The 19192-nt window shown below is 42.5% G+C and overlaps 1 protein-coding gene across 1 annotated transcript in view; it reads right to left on the bottom strand.

Annotated features, from left to right (window-relative positions):
- Positions 1-1812: 1812 nt before the first annotated feature.
- Positions 1813-19192, bottom strand: part of LOC306637670 (palmitoyltransferase ZDHHC19-like) — a gene marked incomplete at both ends in the record, with an annotated part of 199296 nt that continues 181916 nt past the window's right edge. The window contains 7 exons of the mRNA XM_079100440.1: positions 1813-1993; positions 2342-2412; positions 5632-5737; positions 6170-6342; positions 7099-7238; positions 7763-7884; positions 8193-8336. Of these exons, the coding sequence (XP_078956566.1) occupies positions 1813-1993; positions 2342-2412; positions 5632-5737; positions 6170-6342; positions 7099-7238; positions 7763-7884; positions 8193-8336 (937 nt within the window). The remainder of the gene's footprint in view (positions 1994-2341; positions 2413-5631; positions 5738-6169; positions 6343-7098; positions 7239-7762; positions 7885-8192; positions 8337-19192) is intronic.

Raw genomic sequence — 19192 nt, 5'->3', positions numbered from 1 at the left:
ATAGTTACAATAAAAATTCCCAACATCACCAAACAAGTTAAGATTTCATTTCCCTGATTAGTGACCACCACTGCCAGCAGACACTGAGTTCCTTCATATATGCTAAGATCTGAGAAGTTTATCTTCTGAGGTACCCCCCAGATTCCTCTCTATGAATAAAGAACTTACCTGCTCAGCTGCTGGAGTATGGGTGGAAGATACCCCAAATTTGCAGGCCAAATTTGGTAGTACACTAATTAAGAGTCAAGTAAAAACTCGACAGGGTCATTTGATGCAGAAAAATCATTTGAAGAAATTTAATACTTTTCTATGATTAAAAAAGAAAGACACACACGCACATGCACGCACGCACACACACACACACACACACACAACAAAGATAAAACTTCCTCAAACAGATAAAGGGCATTTATGAAAAATATTAACATCATATTTATTAAAAGTTACAGTCATAGAAATTTCACATGAAAAAAAATCAAAGTATCCAATTGATAAAGAAAGAAGCCTGGTCAGTACAGTGAGACCATGTTTCAAAATTTAAAAAAGGGCTGGTACTGTAGTTCAGTGGTAGAGAGTTTGCAACCATGCTTAAGGTCCTAGGTTTGATATGATGCCCAGTACCACACACAGTATCTCTTTATCACTCTCTCTTTCTCACACACACACACACACACACACACACACACACACACACACACACACATCTAAAAATACACATGTACACACACACACACACAAACTAGAATTAATAAAATGAAAGTTCCCTTTCTATGTGGAGTAGTTGGAGGTACACTGTTTATCCAGGTTGATGAGTTTTCTCTCCTCTCATCTTCAGCCCTTGCCAGGAAGGCCACAAGGTCAGTTGCTGTGATTATTACTGACGCCACATTTTAAGGATGAAAGAAATGCTAAGTGTCTTGGCCAAGGGCAAAAATACAGACAGTGTTGATTCATGAGCTTGAATGTCTACAGAGACTAGTTCATACTCTCCAGGAGGTACCTGTCCCAGCCCCTCAAAGCCTCCCCCAGGAAACATTTTCTTTGAATCTAGAACAGACAGGTAGAGCAGCCAGAGAATTTGCAAAAAAAATTTTATGAGGGTTGGAGAGTCAGGGGTCAGGGTGCTCCCAACAGGGGAGTCGGGGCTTAGGCCTCAGAGGCCTAATGTGGGGCTCACATCCTGGCAGCATGTCCATATCCAGGTATCACAGAGAGGGGGAGAATTGGAGACCAGGTCTCACTGTGGGCCTTCCACTGCAGACCTGGGCTGATGGGAAGAGAAACAAGAGTCAGTACATGGGGCTCTTCTTGAACTCCACCCCACAGTTCACGGTCAAGTTCCTGAGCCCCTGAGGCAGGACAAAGGAGAGGGCTGGCACTACAAGTGAATAAAAGAGCACTTGGGAACACCATGTGTTACCATCCCACTTTACTACTAATACCCCACTGTGTGTGTTTCACATGGGACTCCAAGTAAAAGTTTCCAGTAAAAAACAGTCTCCTTTAAAATATTATAAACTCCTGGACTACTGTCAGTCCTTAATAATAGCTGAGGAAACCGAGGCAAAGAAAGGTAACGAACTGTTCCAGGGCCACTCAGCTAGTCAGTCATGCAGTATTTTCTCCTCATATATCCAGGGACACCTGGGTGTGCTCTGAAGCCCTGTGACCTGGACCTGCACCCTCACATCCATACTCCCACTCCTCAGCTCCAGGTGCTTCAGCTGCAGGGCCAGCCCCACCTCAGGGGCTCCAACAACACACGTGCAGCCCACAGACACCCCTGTCCACTGCACACCCACTGCTCCTCACCTAAATGACTGCACTCCCTGGTGCTCCTTCATAAGATGTGTCAAAAGACACAGGTTGAGAGTTGGGCCCAGGGAGGTCTGGGCGATGGTGTTCTGGGGAGAATGTTGGTGACTGCAGGGCCGCCATCGGCTCCCACTTGGATCCCGAGTCTTGCTGGAGCAACACAACTTCTGACATGTACCTGGGCAATGACAGGCCCAAAACAAGGGGTCACCACCCAACTTTCATGCTCTCCCTGACCACCCTCACTCCTCAGCTTGGACAGCACAGAGCCCAGGATCACATCCAGGGCTCCCATCCAGGCTGGGATTACACTCATTCCCATTTCTTGGGACTAGAACCTACAGAGGCAAGGGAAAGGGGAGTTCCCAGAGGTTCCCAGAGTGCCCTGCAGAAAACCCCAAAGGAAGAGAACAGTGAGGACTAGGGGCCAGGGAGCTGAGGTAAGGGACCAGGAAAGAAAACCCAGACTCACGCCAACCCACCAGCCCCAGGGACAACCACTTGAGCCTCTGGTTTGCCAACTCACTTGGGCCCCAGTGGTGCACAGAGGGTGACATGCCAGTTTCTGATACAACCCTGGTCGAATGGGTTGTTCTCCTGAAGGGAGACAGGGATGGGAAGAGCAGCTCAGAAACAGCAGGACTCGGCACAGCCATCTCCCAGTGACCCTCCCTAAAGTGGTCAGCTGAGCCAAGGCTCAACTCAGGCCTGGAGCGAGAATCCAAGGGCAGGGAAGCCCAGAGTGACCCAGGGATCCGGCCTCTCAGGCTCCTGGGAAGAGCCCCCTTCCTCCTCCCACTTGTGAGCAGCTCTCCCTGATAGTGCTGACCCTGCACCACCTCTCCTGCCTTCTCAGGGCTCCCTCCTCACCTGCTCCTCCCCTGGCAGCTTCCTTGCTCTGTCTCCATGGGGCCCACTCGTCCTCCCACCACGTCTTTCTAGATCCCTTACAAGATCTTCCCTCTGCTGCTCAACTGCTCCACAGTCAGTGTCACCCCTGCTCCCACTTCCTCTCCCACCCCTCACTGTTCCTAAACATGTGCCTTCAGTGAATTTCACAATATGGGAGGACAGTGGCAGCAGGGATGCCCAGTTGTATTCTCCTTGTAAGAAATCACATGACCCAGGAGAGTCTGGGCTGAAGGCCTTCAGTACACAAAGGAGTAAAGGTCAAGCTCAAAGGTCAGGTCCTCACTGACTGGCTTCTCCCCTCACTTCGTCCTCTCCCTCCCACTCCATCCATCAGCCTGGCCCTGTCCTCCTCCCACAGTGGGAGAAGTCTCATCCCAACTTCAAGGATTTAAATTTTAAATGTTCAGACACAATGGGAAGGGATCCAGCAGCACCAGTCTCCACTCCCAACTCTCCCATGGCACACACATGAAGATGCTCATTTTCAACCCTATTCATCACTAGAAGGAACGAGGATCCCACATCAACAGGACAGCTCTGGAATATTCCACCATGTCCAAAAGCAACATGAATCATCGTTCTCTATGAGGTTCTGACTGCTTTACAGGATTCATGGCACTTAAGAAACTAGTATGCTGCAGTGGATCACACCTATAAGCCCAATGACTGGAGAGGCTGAGGAAGGAACATCACAAACTCAAGACCAGCCTCACAAACTTAGAAAGGCCCTCAGGAACTTAGTGAGTCCCTCTCTCAAAACAAAATGTAACAAGGATTGGGGATGTAGTTTCCATAATAAAGGAGCCCTGGGTTCAAACCCTACGACCAGAAAAAAAGAGAATAATTAATTACAGAGATTAAAAACATTTATAAAATTTTTAAATTTAGAGAAATAATATTTGGTTAGATGTGTATAAATATAGAAAATACAGTTTGTATATAAGGTATAGGAAAATCCTTAAAGGAATGATAATTACTACATTTTTGTGAACTCTGCAGTAAATTTGAATCCCCTCTTCTCCCCACATGGGACCCTATCAGACAGGAATAGAATCCAACAGCTCTGAAGCACCCAGACCAGTTACAATCCCTGGCTCACCTCCTGGGGCTCTTGTTCCAATTGCGTCTCAAACACCCTCCCACTTCACAGGACCAAAATCAAGGGGCATCTTCTTCTTGCCCCATCTTTTGCCCAACTTCCTTCCTGCTGCCTCTCCTTCCACTTATCCTGGGGCAATCAAGGCATCAGGCCTGTCTCTGTTCCTTTCTCTCTTTTCTTTTTCCCCAAAAGTTGATACTTTTGTTTGTTGGTTCACACATTTTTCAGAATCCTATTCTTTGTGTGCTGGGGATTGAAGCACCAGGGTCTTGCACATGCTAAGCACATGCTCTGCCTCTCAGATACACACCCAGCCAGATTCATCTCAGGGCATCAAAGATGCCTCAGCAAAGCCAGGCACGGTGGCACACACCTGTAATCCCAGCACTGTGGATGATGAGATAGGTGAATTACAAGCCCGGGACCAACCTTAGCAACTGAGTGATGCCCTGTTTCAAACTGGAAAACAGGAGGGACTGGGATGAAGATCAGAGCTAGAGTGCCCCGTGTTCAATACATAGTAGCCAACAAATAAAGTCCAGTCACTGAACTGGGGGTTGAAACCACACTGCAAAGAGAATGGCCAGCCTACTTCATGGTGCAGTGTCCAGCAGTAACATGAGGCCCTGAGCACCATGAGGAATGCCCAGGATGGCTCACAGAGAGGGTATCATGGACAAAGCATAGCTACCCAGCCCAGGGCACCTAGCTACATACAGAGGAGAAGCCCAGAGAGTTAAGCAATAAGACACACAATAGGGCTTGCTTGGCTACTTCTGATTTCAGAGGATTTTCCAACCCAGAAAGATCTGCCTGAAGAATGCCTGCTGGCTTTGGCCATTGCTGGGAGCATCATCCTGACAGCACAGGCAGGGGCTGGACTCACATGGGCCAGGAAGTGAAGGGTGAAGTTAGTGAGAGAGGTCAAGTCTTTCAGGGAATAAGGTACTGAGGATACACCAGGTGCATTGGAGGTGTGGGACATTAACAGTGGAGCTTGTGTGACTTTTAAGATGAGGCACAAACATGTGTAAGTGACCACAGGAAGGAATGGCAGTCATTGTAACAGGGACTCATAGGGAACTTTCTGCTACCAGCCACTGTTCTATGTGTCTTTTGCATATTAACTCACACTTCCCTGGTTACAGATAGGGACACTGAATGACCAGATGGCAGGTTAGCATGCCCATGATCTCCCTGATGGTATGTTGCAGAGGTGTGACATGGAATTCTGCAATGTGTCTCCAGAGTCCTTGCTACCAACCACCAAGCAATTGATAAAGTGGGTGCGTGTAATGATGCCTGCACGGGTGCTGTCAGTAATCGGGGGGGTGGGTGGGGGGGGGGGGTAGCCCTGTCTGGTGAATCCAGAGTGGAGACCACATTTCACTAGAGACTTGGCAACTGAAGATGATGAAAGTAGATTCTGGTAATGAAACTGGTCCAACTTTAATCATGGTGGACAGTGCAGGATGGTATCTATTTGTCAAAATGCCTGACCATATAAGAAAATGGGTGAATTTTACTGTGTGTAAATTATTCCTCAATAGAAGAGTTTTAGAAGAAATCGTACCATGGCTCCCAGATTTTCACTTCATTCAAAATAATGTCACGCTTGAACTTTCTGGGCCAATTTTACTCTTGACCCCCACAGGGTCAACTTAATTGCCAGTGCCACCTGGTGCTTCATTTGGAGCCTTATCCTCATCATTCCCTCAACAGAACACCTTCAGGTTCCTTGCTATTTTCCAGTCATGTGCCTCTCAGCCCAGCGGGTATCCGGCCCAGCACTCAGGCCTGCTTACCTGGACCTCGTAGAGGCGCCTGGCGGTGCTCACGGCTACAGCCTGGACCAGTAGCTCGAAGATGACAGGCAGCAGGGCGCCAGTGGCCAATACAGCCACGAGGATGCTGTGCACAGGTTAAGAAGCCAAGCCCTGGGACAAAACCTCACTGGCCCCGCCCCTTGGCCTGACTCTGCCCAGTGGCCCCGCCCTCATGGAGCCCCGCCCACCGAATCTTCCTTTCTCGACTGAACAGTTTGTCCAGTACACCTAACCGAAAGCTGACTCCACCGGCCCGTCTTCCTGCCTATCCCGTTTCTACCTGCATTACCCCTCTGCCAAGTCCTGCCAGAGTTAACGCCATCGTCCATCCCACCCCGCCTGTCTCCCTGATCCCACTCACCTTCATCATTGCTTTGACAGGTCCTCCCAAGGGGCTTTTCCCTCTAGCCCCACCTACATCAGCCCTGCTCTCCGCGACCCGCCTCTTGGCTGTCCGTCCCTCCCTCTCCACAGCATGTGGAGTTCCCAGTGTGGGCCCTTGGGACTCTGTGGATACGCTATGATTTTGTCCAAGGACAGGGCCATGTCAGTGGTGCGGACCACGAAGATGACGCAGGTCACCACCAGGGCAACCAGGTAGAGACACAGGGACACCAGGAGGAGCAGGAACAGCCGGAAGTTCCGATGCCCAATGCAGTTGTTGACCCACCTCGAGTGATGGTCAAACTCCTAGGAGAGAGGAGGCAGATGTCCACGGTCTATCTGGCCTGGCCGGCATTGCCCCCAAATGCTCAAGTCCCCCCAAATTCTGGGCCACCTGCACTTGGTCCCACACACAAGCTCCCAACTCCAGGCAGAACCTGGCATTTCCATTGCTGCAGATGTTTGTTAGGACTCCATGGTTCAAGAGCTCAGCTGTCATGAGTGAGGTCTTTAAAGACAAGACTGCCTGGTGTCACTTGGAGCAGGATACAGAATAACTCTGGGCCTCTCTTTTCTCAGATACTGGGCAAGGATGTAAAGAACTCCCTTACCCAGCCAGCCTTCTGCACTTGGACGCCCATGCAGGGTGTGCACATGAGAGAAGAGCACTCAGCACCCAGGAATCCCTCCAACTTGGACACCCAGAGGAAGACTGGCAAAGATCCCCGGAGCAGGGAAACACCTGGCCTCGAGTCTGGGTATCTAGTGTCAGCAAGCAGGGGATGGGACAAGTGCTTTCTTCCCCTGACTCCACCAGGCCCAGCACAGATGTGATGTGCTTCTCATGTCAACACCTGTGCATTGAAGGCCTGTCTCTCAGGACAGGTGCAGACACAGAGGTGATAACACATATGAGTGACCAAGCGTGGCAAAGATTCATCCTTAGCAGTCTGAGAAGACAGTCTCATACCCACCCCTGGCCCACTTATGCTGTGAGGTTCCCAGTCCTGGCCAGGTGCCCCAGGCTGGGTTGGTGAGTGGACAAAGAGGAGGAATACTCACCTCCACGCAGATGTTACAGGTCGCACAGTGGAGGGTGCGAGGTGGGCGATGGAAATTGCACTGGTTACACCAGGGCATCTGGTATGCGTGGCTGTGCATCCAGGCAGTGTGTCCTGCTTCCGGGTCCTGCTCCAAGGAGCCTGGCATGGAAAGAGGTTGGGGCAGTGTCAGGAGGCCCTTCTCTCACTGCTGCTTGGAGCAGCCCCAGAGAATCATCAATGGGCAAAAAGAAGAGTGGGGAGGAGGTTTCCAGTGGAATCCCGATCCTTGTTGAGGAAGCTGACCACTCAGATGGGCTGGCAGTCAAAGAGAAGGGCTTTCCAGCCAGAAGAGCTCTCTACAGAGCTCCACCCTTGGGAAGAGAGATCAGTGCTGGATGTCATGTGTGAAATGGGAAGGAGCAAGAGTGAACTGTGCTTTGGAAGAGCCTGCTGGCCTCTCTTGCCAGCTTGCCCAGTACTCCCTTCTAAAGTAACTGAAAAACCTCCAGGATTCTGTTTCTTCACACCTCAGTGGCTTGGGAAATGAAGTGCCAGGGCCTAAGTCATGATGACTTGGAGGCAGGGATCCTGAGCCCATAGGTGGGCTTCACACTTTAGAAATCACCCCTGCGGGCATCAGCCCTTGGGATTCTACTCCTTCTCCCAGGTTTCTGAGGACTTACCTCGATGTATGATGCCCGGGTCCGAGATGTTTAATCGAACCAGGCTCCAAAGACTCAGAAAGAAGAGGGGGCCGGTGACCAGGGCAAAGGCCCACTCCCCACTGCCCACCAGCCATCGGCATCTGAAACCAGAATCAGACTCACTTCTAGTCTGGGCCAACCCAGAGCTCCCCATGAGGCCTGGCTCACCTGAAGTCGTACTTACAAACCTTAACGACAGGTGTAAATATCCAGGCTAGAGACATGACATGGAGACTCCAGCTAATGTCACCAGCATTCCCAGCCACCCACAGTTCCTAAGATGCCTCAGGCACTCTAGACCTCTGAGCTGCTTACTACATATTCTTCTTTCCCTCCTGACCCTCTGTCCCCACTTCCCTGCCTCTTCCCTATCATTGCCTAAACCTCAGAGCTTCCCTGGGAGACTCACGGGTAGGCGAAGAAAGCGCTGCTCGTGATAACGAGCAGCATGATGATACATGAGGCAAATAGACTTGGTCGAAACCAAGAAGAGTCAACTCGAGGTTGACCACCAGGCACCATTTCCTGAGAGTGTGGCATGGGTATGCCGATTCTCTTGGAAAATGAGAGCCAAGTGTAATCTGTGTTAGGTTCCCACCCAGAGTGTCATGACAACGGTAGGGAAGGAAAGAAGTATCAAGTGTGACATCACAGAGGTGGTGGCATGGGTGCTCTGGCTGCTTCCAGTGCCTTCTGAGAGCACCCTTCCCCCAGGTCCACATACACACCTGTTGCACACTGGACATCCTGCTCTGTCTATGTTGGCTCTGTTGGAGTGTGTGATGATGGGATGTGGTTTTGACTCTGAATGGTTCATAGTCTGGCGACCTGGACCTGAGTGTGGCAGTGTTGAGAGGTGTGGTCTAGTGTGAGGTGTTTTTGTCACCGGGCATGGTGCCCTTGGAAGGGAGTAATGTAATTCTCATGACCTCCAATAGTTCCTGTAAGTGTGGGTTGTAATAAAAAGAGCAGAACCTGTCCCTCCCCAGGTTTCTGGCCAGGCAATCTCTACCCCTCACTTGTCCTCCCACCATGATGCCATTCCCCATGTTGGGATGACCCTCACCAAAGGTCAGTCTCAGGGCCTGCCAAGTCTTGGACTCTAAGCTAAAGAAACCTCATCTCTTTACAAACTACACAATCGTGGGTGTTTTCTTACAGCAACAAGAAGCAGTCTAATAGAGTCTCCGGGGAGTTGGCTGGGCGGGGAGAATTTGGTTCATTCTCATCACCCTTTCAGGCCCGGTGCTAATTGAATCTGACATTGCTCTTTGCTTATCCTATCTCCACTTCTTTTTTGTTGAAACAGAGTTCCAGTTGGGGGAAGGTGGTATCAATCTATCCAAATAAATAACTTGCCCATTTCCCTCATTTCCAGGGTGGACTTTATGACACAATTTTGTTTAAAGAGATGTGTGCAAATATCTATTAAGGATTTCTGGGAAAGCTTTTGACTTTTCAATGAAAGGGAAGATGATGCAGTTGGCAGAGCTCTATGCCCCTTCTTCCTGTCTTGATGGTAGACATGCTGGCTGGGGTGCCACCTGGGACCCTTGAGGCCACAAGTCATGATACCCAGACACAACTTGTGACGTTATAGAGTCCCTGTCCTATCCCTCAGCTGTCTCCCCCAACTTCATGTTATGAGAAAATAATTGGAGTTTGGTTACACTGATGTGTGTCATTGTACTGGTCACTGAGCACCTGAGACCCTATGTTTTGGCGGACTCTTCCCATCACAATTCTTGGTGAGGGGCAGAAACAATTTTCCCATCCTAATTGAAACTAAAAATGACTAAATACTTATGACTACTCTTGCATTTATTACAGAGGCCTGTGATCTTTGTGACATCAACCTTTTCCTTTAGAACTGCTACCACCAACTGACAGAGAAGTCTGTGCTGAAATGTAGCAAGGGCACAGAATCCAGTGCCCATGTGTATTGACCCCTTTTTGTTGGAGCAGAGATTGAATCTGGGAGCTCTGAGCTACATCCCCAGGCCTTTTTATTATGAGACAACTCTTACTAAGTTGCTGAGGCTGGCTTTGAATTTGTGATCCTCTTGACTCAGCCTTCCAAACCACTGGGATTACAGGTATGAGCCACCATGCCTGGACAAGGAAATTAAATTGATTAAAAATAGATCAGACCTAGTGGCATTGAGACCAGGGCAAAAGGACAGTCAGTGTAGATAAAGAATGATTGACTCAGGAAGATGGGGGCTGATTCAGAAGGAAATAAAATGCTAATGCCTATAGACCACTCTCCCTCCTCCAATCTTTTGCCAAGTTTACCTGGCTCCAGGAATTGCTCCTCCCACCAAGGAGTTGTTAATAATTACTCTTGGGCAGCTCCCTTCAGCCCTTTCTGAGCAGATATGGAAACTAGGGAGGGGTTCCTGGACAGCTCCCTTTGTGCCTTTGCCCACATAGGCAGGATAGGAGGAGAGGGACAGGGGAAGAAAGGATACCTGTAAAGTATCAAAGGTACCGGACACTTCCACTCCCTCAGGCACAGACTGTGAACCCCCTCTTCTCCAGGGGACTCTCTCCTGTTTTTCTCTCTGTCCTATCCTTTAAATAAAATGTTTGGTTCTTGTGTGGGCATTTCTTGGCTGTTTAATCTTCAACACCGTGGGGAACAGGACCTAATCCTGATTTTCAAGACTGGTTCCTGATGGGGACTCTGCGGTAATCATCACCAGGGTAAGCTCCTCTGCACTCCCCACCTTTCCGATGTGTGCCTTTCTGTCTTTCTGGAGTTCAATAATGGGCACCCATCAGCTAATTAACTAATTAACTTAGTTTACTAAGTTTTTGCAGAGTGGGACCAGTTGATAGACTGATTGGCTAATGTTCACTGCTGAAAGTTTTAGAATTTTATCCCTCCCTTTATTCTGTCTATTCAGTCAGCCAATTTCAAAAAACAAAAACAAAAAACAAAAAAACAACAAAACAAAACAAAACAAAACAAACAAATAAAAACTATTTCCTACCAAGTTTGCCCTGCTTGGAATAAAAAAAATCTCTAGGAATCTCTTGCCTTAGAAAATCCATTACTGTTAAGAAATGTGTGCCTAATTCACTGTCAATAATATTTGGAAGTGTGAAAAGAACAGAAGTGTCCTGGAGAGACATTCCAATCATAGGTGCAGAGTTCTAAATATCATAGGTAGTGAACTAGGCATCAGTTTAATTCTCAGAATACACAGTGCTGGTCTCTCAGCAAGGCACACAGGGAACTCTTGCCTACATTGACCTCATCTGCAGGCCTCATCAAGCACCTAACCGTTTACTTGAAAAACTGAGTGTTCAATTATATTAAATTATATTTCATTGAATTTATAGTTTTTCAAGTAAACTGTTTTACTAAAACATGTGGCATGTTTTAGACTTCAGGTGAAACTTCAGTGGCAAATTGGAAGACAGACTCACATCATTTTTATGTTTGCTTACACCTTTTGCATCTCACACCTCCCTATTGCCCTTCTGCCCTACATCTGCACAGCTGATTAGAGAAGGCCTGTGTGATCCTTCCTTTGGCACAAGTGGGAAGTGCAAATCACCTGTGGAAACTCTCACAGAGCTATGCTAACAGACCAAAAAAAAAAGCTTTCCTTCCTCTCTCAGTCTATTTTTAGACATGGTTTTTAGCTGTCTTGCTCTTCCCAGAAAGCCTCATAATGTGAGTAAATACCCTTTTCATACCCACTTACTCTGTGTGTTCCATCCAAACCAGATATGAAGTCAGAGACACATCCTGCCTCTGAGGTGAACATGTTTCTGATTTTATGTGAACATTTTTCATATTGAGAATGAGTATTAAATCTCAAATGAAAAAAGGAAATATTAAAGATGTTTCTAATACTGATAGTTCCAAACTACAGCCATTCTATTTTTCAGTGAATATCTCATTGTACTTATTCTAAAGTTCAATTAACTCTATTTTCCACCTTCCAATTATGAACAGAGTCTACTAGAACTTTGGACAAGTATACCTTAGCAAAGATGATGAAGGCTTAGGTATGAACACATGGTAACAGGACTCTTCCCATTTATAAATATTATGTTTCATGTTCCAAGTATTACATCTGAAACACAGGGAAAATAGTGATGCTAAAATTCAATCGCATAAAACAATACATATTGGTCTCCAAAGTTCATGCTGCATCAGGTTTCTGAAGTGAACTGGCAGGAAGGCTGGAGTCTGGGTACTGTCTGTGGCTTCTCCTCTGTTGAATCAGACTTTCTAAAGATGGGTGCTCAGTCTCTGGCCAGCAGGTTGCTTGGCTTTATTCACATAGTAATCTCCAGAGCAGAAGTTAACAATTTCTCTTTAGGTCTAGGTTCAGAACAGTTATATCACTCATATCTGTGCAGTTTTTATCGTTGTTGTTCTTATTCACTTCAGGCCCACAGGTTCTCCACAGTGTGAGTAGAGAAATATAGTTGACTTTTTGATGAGAGCATATATGGACTCAAAATGCAAGAGAAGTGAGAAATCAGAGCAATCTTTGTGGTAATTCACTCTCATTTCCATTGTACACAAATAATTACCTGTAAAATATATTTAAAGACAATTACCCATTTCCTTCTCTCTAAAATCTTATAAATAGTGGTGCATTGGGAATGTTGAAATGTAACATTGAAATCTGGGAGATATGCACAGGGCTGTTTCTTGTCTCCTGAAGGATACAAAATATCACATAGATGAGGCTGAGACTTGACATTCACTAAGTATGTAGTATACGCATACCTGAAAACAAAATTTTCCCCTTCAACAAATGGGTGGATAGAGAAAATGTGGAATATTACTCAACTTAAAAGGAGAATGATATTATGGCATGTGTTGGTAAATGGATGGAGTTATCATCCTAAGCGAAATAAACCAAACCCAAAAATTCAAAGACTGAATGTTTTCTGAATATGCAGATTCTAATTCACAATAAGGAAGGGTGGTATGGAAGAATATAGTTACTTTAGTTACTTTAGTTAGGTAGAAGGAGTGAAGGGAGGGAAAGGGGTATGGAGGTAGGAGTGATAGTAGAGTGAAACAGACACTATTACCTCATGTACATATATGACTGCATGACTAATGTGATCCTACAACATGTACAATCAGAAAAATGAGAAATTATGCTCCTTTTATGTATAATTTACCAAAATGCACAAATGCATTCTACAGTCATGTATAACTAATCAGAACAAATGAAAATAAAATGAAAAGGAAAAATCCCTTAATAAGGTAGTATGGTGAATAGGAGTAAGACATAAATGAATGGGGCTGAACTAAGAGGGATTAGGAGGCATATACATTAGCTTTTGAGTGCCACAGTTTATACTGTTTGCCAAATTTTTGCATGGTTCTGGCATTGCAACTCAGAAATGTTGCCATATGGCCAAGCAAATATGGCACAACATTACTCTGAGCATGTTTCCAGGTGATTTTCCAGCCAATATCTATTTCCCAGGTGCCACAATGTTATTCTGTTCAGGTGTTCTGAGTTTACTCTCTGGGAGCTCATTTATTTTCCCAGTGGATTTTAGGCTACTGAGTATAATAATGGCTGAAAAAACAACAATTAGCATGCTGTTTCCCACCTTAGTTCAATTTCACTTGCTGTTTACTTTGCTCAGAATGTCATACCTTCTCTTTCTCCATTTGAATAATTCTTATTAGCTCAAGACACCTTCACAACAAGAAAAAATTTTCCAGCTGTGATAACAATTCCAATCATATCTGAGACCCCCACACCCTACCCCTGTAGCTCCCTGTTTTATTATACCACACTGTTATTCACTTAATATCTCCTATCCTCAAGAAGTTATTGTAAACGTCTTGGAAAAAAAGATCTGTGGCAAAGTCAGCCCTTGCCATATGTGTATTTAATATGCATTTCAATTTTACTTTAAAAGGTAGTGGTTGTCTTACATGGGGGTGTAAATCCATTTTCTTCAGGAGGGCAACATTGGGAGAAAGAAAATTGAGACTAACTAACTGATAATTTAGAAAAATGTAGTGGGGTGCCACAATGTGTGCTTCTAGTTCCAGTTATTTGGGAGACTATGGAAGGAGAATCGTTTACCCCAAGAGTTCAAGGCCAGTCTGGGCAAAATAGCAAGATTCTTCCAGTCCACCCCCTGCCCTGCCCCCACCCCTCCAAAAAAGAAAAAAAATCAAAGAATATATATTTTCTTTAGTATTGAGCATCAACTTGATGTTTATGTTATGAGCAAGAATTTAAAAGAATTTATAGTAAGACTCCTTCAGTTTGCTTAGATACTTTTCAGACTTAGTTGTTAATGATAAAATTGGCAAGATAAATTCTGTAGAATAGGATAAATTCTTGAGAATAGGAAGAAGAAAAGATATGGCCAAGGGTCAAGGATGTATTAAAGGAACTGATTAAATATCAACCACAAAATGTATCATGTTAATGAGGAAAGTTGGAAAATCAGACATTTGAGAGACTGTAAAAACATGGTAGGATTAATGGATTGTACGTCTCAATATGGCCAAAGAATATCAAAGTTAAGGGATTGGGGGGTGGTACTCTAGGCAGATCAAGGACAACAGTCCAAAAGTGAGATAAAATTAGAGTTAAAGTAGAATAGAGGATGAAATCAGTGAGAAATTAAGATGGGAATGAGTTTGGCAAAAATGACTGTCAAAAAATGCAGAGGCTGGGCCTGGAAATTGGGAAATAGTTGCAACATTGAGGGTTGGTTTGTTCCTCTTAATAGGCCTGCCTTCAGGAAAATATGTTTTGCTACAGTCTAACAAACTAGAGTCTTTCTAGAGCCTAACTAACCTGGCCTGTAGACCTGCCTTATGAGAAGTATCTCAATAAATTCTTCAAAACAAAGAAAAATATAGGCAGAGACTTGGGTCTGCATGAAGAGCATTAGAGAAAAAATTAAATGAAGCTGAAATCAAATATTTTATTAATCTTAATGGCCTAAAATGAGCTTGTTTAAAATAACAACAGCAACTATGTATTCAATGATTATAGTTTATATGTATGAGAAATAAAAGGCAGCAATATTATAAGAAATGGGAGAGAGGGTTGGGGACATTCTGTTACAATACTTGCACAACTGTGAAGTAGAACAGTGCTATTTGAAATAGTATTTAGATCTATTGGAATGTATATTAAAAACTCTGTGCCAACCCCTAAAAGAAATCATTTTTATGAAAGCAGTTATGAGTGATATGGCAAGAAATGGGAAAAACTTGAATCAAATAAAAGTGTTCAAAATCACAGAAGGTAGAAACATGGTGAAAATAAAAGAAAAATAAAAAACAAGGACAAAAATAGAAAAACAGTAACAAATAAGATAGATATTAGTACAACTCTATTAATAATTTCTTTAAATGTCAATACATAAATTAAAAGACTGTCAGAATGAATTAAAAAAGAACAACTATATATTGTCTATAAGAAACCCACTTTAAATGTAAAGATGTTGACAAATTGAATGTAAAGAGATGGAGAAAGTAATACCGTACTATCAATACTCAAAGGAAAGAATCACTATATTAATTTCACACAAATTAGAAATTATGGCAAGGAAAATTATAAAATTATCAGGCATACAGATGAGCACAACATAGCTACAGATGAGCACAACATAGCTACAGATGAGCACAACATAGCTACAAATGGGTAAATTACTCAAGAAGACTACAATACTTACTGTGCACCTAACAAGTATACAAGGCAGAAACTGAGTAGCAAGGAGAAATAGATGAATCCATTCTTAGTGCTGGAGACCTCAACACCTCCTATCAGTTATTGCCAGTTGGAGAATAGAAAAACTCAGTAAGGACATAGTTGAATAAAACATCATCATTAATCAACTGGATCTAATTGGCATCTATGGATGTTTGTCCTCAAACAGTATAATGCACATTATCCTTTGACTCTCTGAAAGCATTCATCAAGATGTGTTCTGGACAACATAATACACCTTATCAAATTGAAAGTATAAAAATCTTTAAAAGTATGCTGTCTGACAAGAATGGAATGACACAAGAAATAAACAGGAAAACAGCTGAAAAAGTAAAAAATTATTGGAGATTTAATCAAACTGTTCCACAAAAGTCTAAATAACAAATAAATCAAAGAAGTCTCACAAAAATTTAATTATTGCCAATAATTATCACCAATTAAATTAATGTAATATTACAACTTATCGAATTTGTTGGGATGCAGCGAATTTGTAGCACTGAATGCATATTGTCAAAAATGAGGAAATATCCGAAATCGATAATCTAAGATACTACCTTAGGTACCTAAAAAAAGAAGAGCAAGTAAAGTTCAAAGTAATCAGAAAGAAAAAAAAAAAAATCATACAAGCTGGAACAAAAATCAATGAAATTGAAAAGAGAAATCAATAAAGAATAATGAACAAAACCAAAATAATTTTTTTGAAAAATCAATAACACTGATAAAACTCTAGCTAGGTTGACAAATTTAGAAAGAATGCAAGCTACAGAAAGGTGAAAAGAACTATTGCTGCCAATCTTATAAAGCATTAGTATAAATTATACCATGTCCCAAAATTTGATAACCTGAATGTCAATTCCTTAAAAGATACAACCCAGCAAAACTCACACAAACCTAAAGATTACCTGAATAGACAGATATCTATTAGAGAGTTGAATTAACATGTAATAAGTTCTAAAACAGAGTCTATCAGGTCCCAGTGGGTTCCTGATTCTAGGAAACATTTTAAAAAGAAATTATACCAATAATCTACAGTCTCTTACAAAAAATAAAAGCCGTAATAATACATTCTAGTTCAATCTATAAACCCAGCATTACCCTAAAACCAAAACAAAACTGAGAAAGTACAAGAAAGGAAAACCATAGATCAATGTCTGTCATGAACACAGATGGAAAATTCCTCCACATAATATTTCAAAATCAAATATAATGCTGTATAAAAAGAATTATACAATATGAGCAACTAAGACTTATACCAGGTATTTAAGACTAGTTCAACGTTAAAAAACAATGATTATATAAAATAGAGGCAGAAAAAAGTTAGACAACATATATATTTATGACAAAAACTTTTAGACAACTAGGAATAGAAGGGACTTCTTCAATCCAATAAAGAATGTTTTTTAAAAAGTAACTTCTGCAAACATATGCAAGATGTTAATAACAGAAAAAAAATTGTGATGAAGGTAGGTTTTGTGGATGAGAGAAATCCCTCTACTTAGAAAGAGTGTACTTATACTAAAATTTTTTGTAAGCCTAAAACTTCTAAAACAGTATATTAATAGTGATGACTATTTAACTCTTCACCCACTGAAAATCATTCAATCGTTCACTTCAAAAGATGTATTTTATTGCAAATGTATTACATCTCAATGCCCGTTGAAATAGGAAGGAAGGGAGGGAGGGAGGGAACAGCTTTTCCTGTAACGTTGTCCTTTTGTCACCTTGCTCACCTAGCAAGAATTCAATTGTTTTTATAATAATACAATTTTTATTTATATATTCATATTCCTAAAATTTAATTTTAAGCAATAATTTTGAACAAATTATATTTGGATATTTGAATTCATGTGTAACATTAAAATTTGGCACAAAACATCATACTTTACACAAATATGATTATGTCCATACATATATATATGAATCATTGTAGACATCTGCTAAGTTGTACATTTAAAAATGTTTCCCACAGATCTATGAGTGCAGTGGTGCGCCAGTATAAGAAGTTGCCCTATTGACAGGGTTCTCACATATTGTACGATCATTTTATGTTTGCAGTAGATGGAATAATGTGAAAATGCACCCAGGAAGCCACATACAAATGTATATTCACTACGAACTTTGACTTCCAGAAATTTACTAATTCTTAGCACTGCTAAATATGTTATCTTAAGTGTTTAAATGCAGTTTGTTGATATAAGTTAAGAATTTTATGATGGAGAGATTATCTGGAATTGTTCCTTATTCCACTGGAACCCATTGTAACGACAAGAATCTTTATACAATTAGAGACAGAGTTAGGGGAGTAAAAGTGAGAATAAGAAACTATGAGGAAGGATTCAGAAGTGAGTGATGCACTACAGTTGCTGACATTCAAGATAAAAAAAGGGTCCATAGATCAGGGAATGCAGGTACCCCACCTGTAAAAAAAATGGAAAGGGCAAAAAAACCCATTCTCCTCTGGAGTTTCCAGGAGGTTCCTCTAGCAACCCTCCTTAAACCTTGACTTTCACTCGGTGAGACCCATGTTGGACTTCTGGCCTCTAAAACAGAAAAATAATCTGTGTTATTTTAAACTACAGAATTCATGGTAATGTTATTAAAGTAGCAATAGGAAACTAATACTACATATTTGGATAGATATAGAGATACATATTTAAGGTGAATTTATTTTTAGTATTATATACTAGAAAAACAGTTACTTCCCTTTATAAATGAATACATCTTTTCAAGGTAATAACTACCTATATCTTTATATTTTCACATTGCAATTTTGGTTCCAGGAAACCACCTAAAAATGTGTATTTGACCTTGAACTTTGATTTCCAGTTCAATAATTTTTCCTACATGGTGCCATGACTACGTGGCTTTCTTTTACAGTGTCATCAACTCTATTTATAACTCAATAGCAGTATCTAAATCCTTGGTAGAAACAGATAGAAATATTAAAAATATGAGCGCTTCAATTTTTTTTAAATGTCCAGTAGTATGTGATTGAAGTAATATATTTCAATGAAGGCAAATGAGTAAAATTTCACTCTGAGGATTTGAGAGTAGATATTTTACAATTTTTAAAGTTCATAGACTTCCAAGTTGCAACTTGGCATGTGAAATCAGGGCTTTATTTCTCTATAAAATAATTCAACTTAGTTCACAATATTCCATTTACATTGAAGGAAGGGGAAAAAAAAAACACTCACTTCAAACCTGGTCAATGAAGGTCACTTTCAGTCAGTTGAAGACTTCAGCTAAGACAAATTCATGGTTCTTCCTTACCACTCATTTTCTTCTTCCTTGGGGTGTGCCTTGAGATGGGACAGGAATTATTAATCATATTGTCTTCACGGGAGTGATTTCTTGACCTGAAGTAAATATAGTTTCTCCTGACTAGTCTGAAATATTGGCTTCATTGCCAATATATCTGCTGCAATTTACTAGACAGGGCAATTTGTGATCAATTCTCTGTGGTCACTCCAGAGAACTCAAGATCTGCCCACCAGATCATTTGAATCCATATTTTTAAAATCTGACTCTGGCTTTGGTTATTGATCCACAGCCTATGTTGCCATCTCTTTATCCCATCACATCACTTTCATCATACAAGCTCATTGTTCGGTGCCCCTCAACTCTTGGCTTTCTTGTAGTGCTCACAAGAAGGCTGGGGATAAAGTTGAACTTT

The sequence above is a fragment of the Sciurus vulgaris genome (assembly GCF_902686455.1).
Source record: "Sciurus vulgaris genome assembly, chromosome: 10".
Classification (NCBI taxonomy): domain Eukaryota; kingdom Metazoa; phylum Chordata; class Mammalia; order Rodentia; family Sciuridae; genus Sciurus; species Sciurus vulgaris.
The sequence above is the reverse complement of the archived record's forward strand: the minus strand, read 5'-3'. Positions and strand labels throughout refer to the sequence as shown.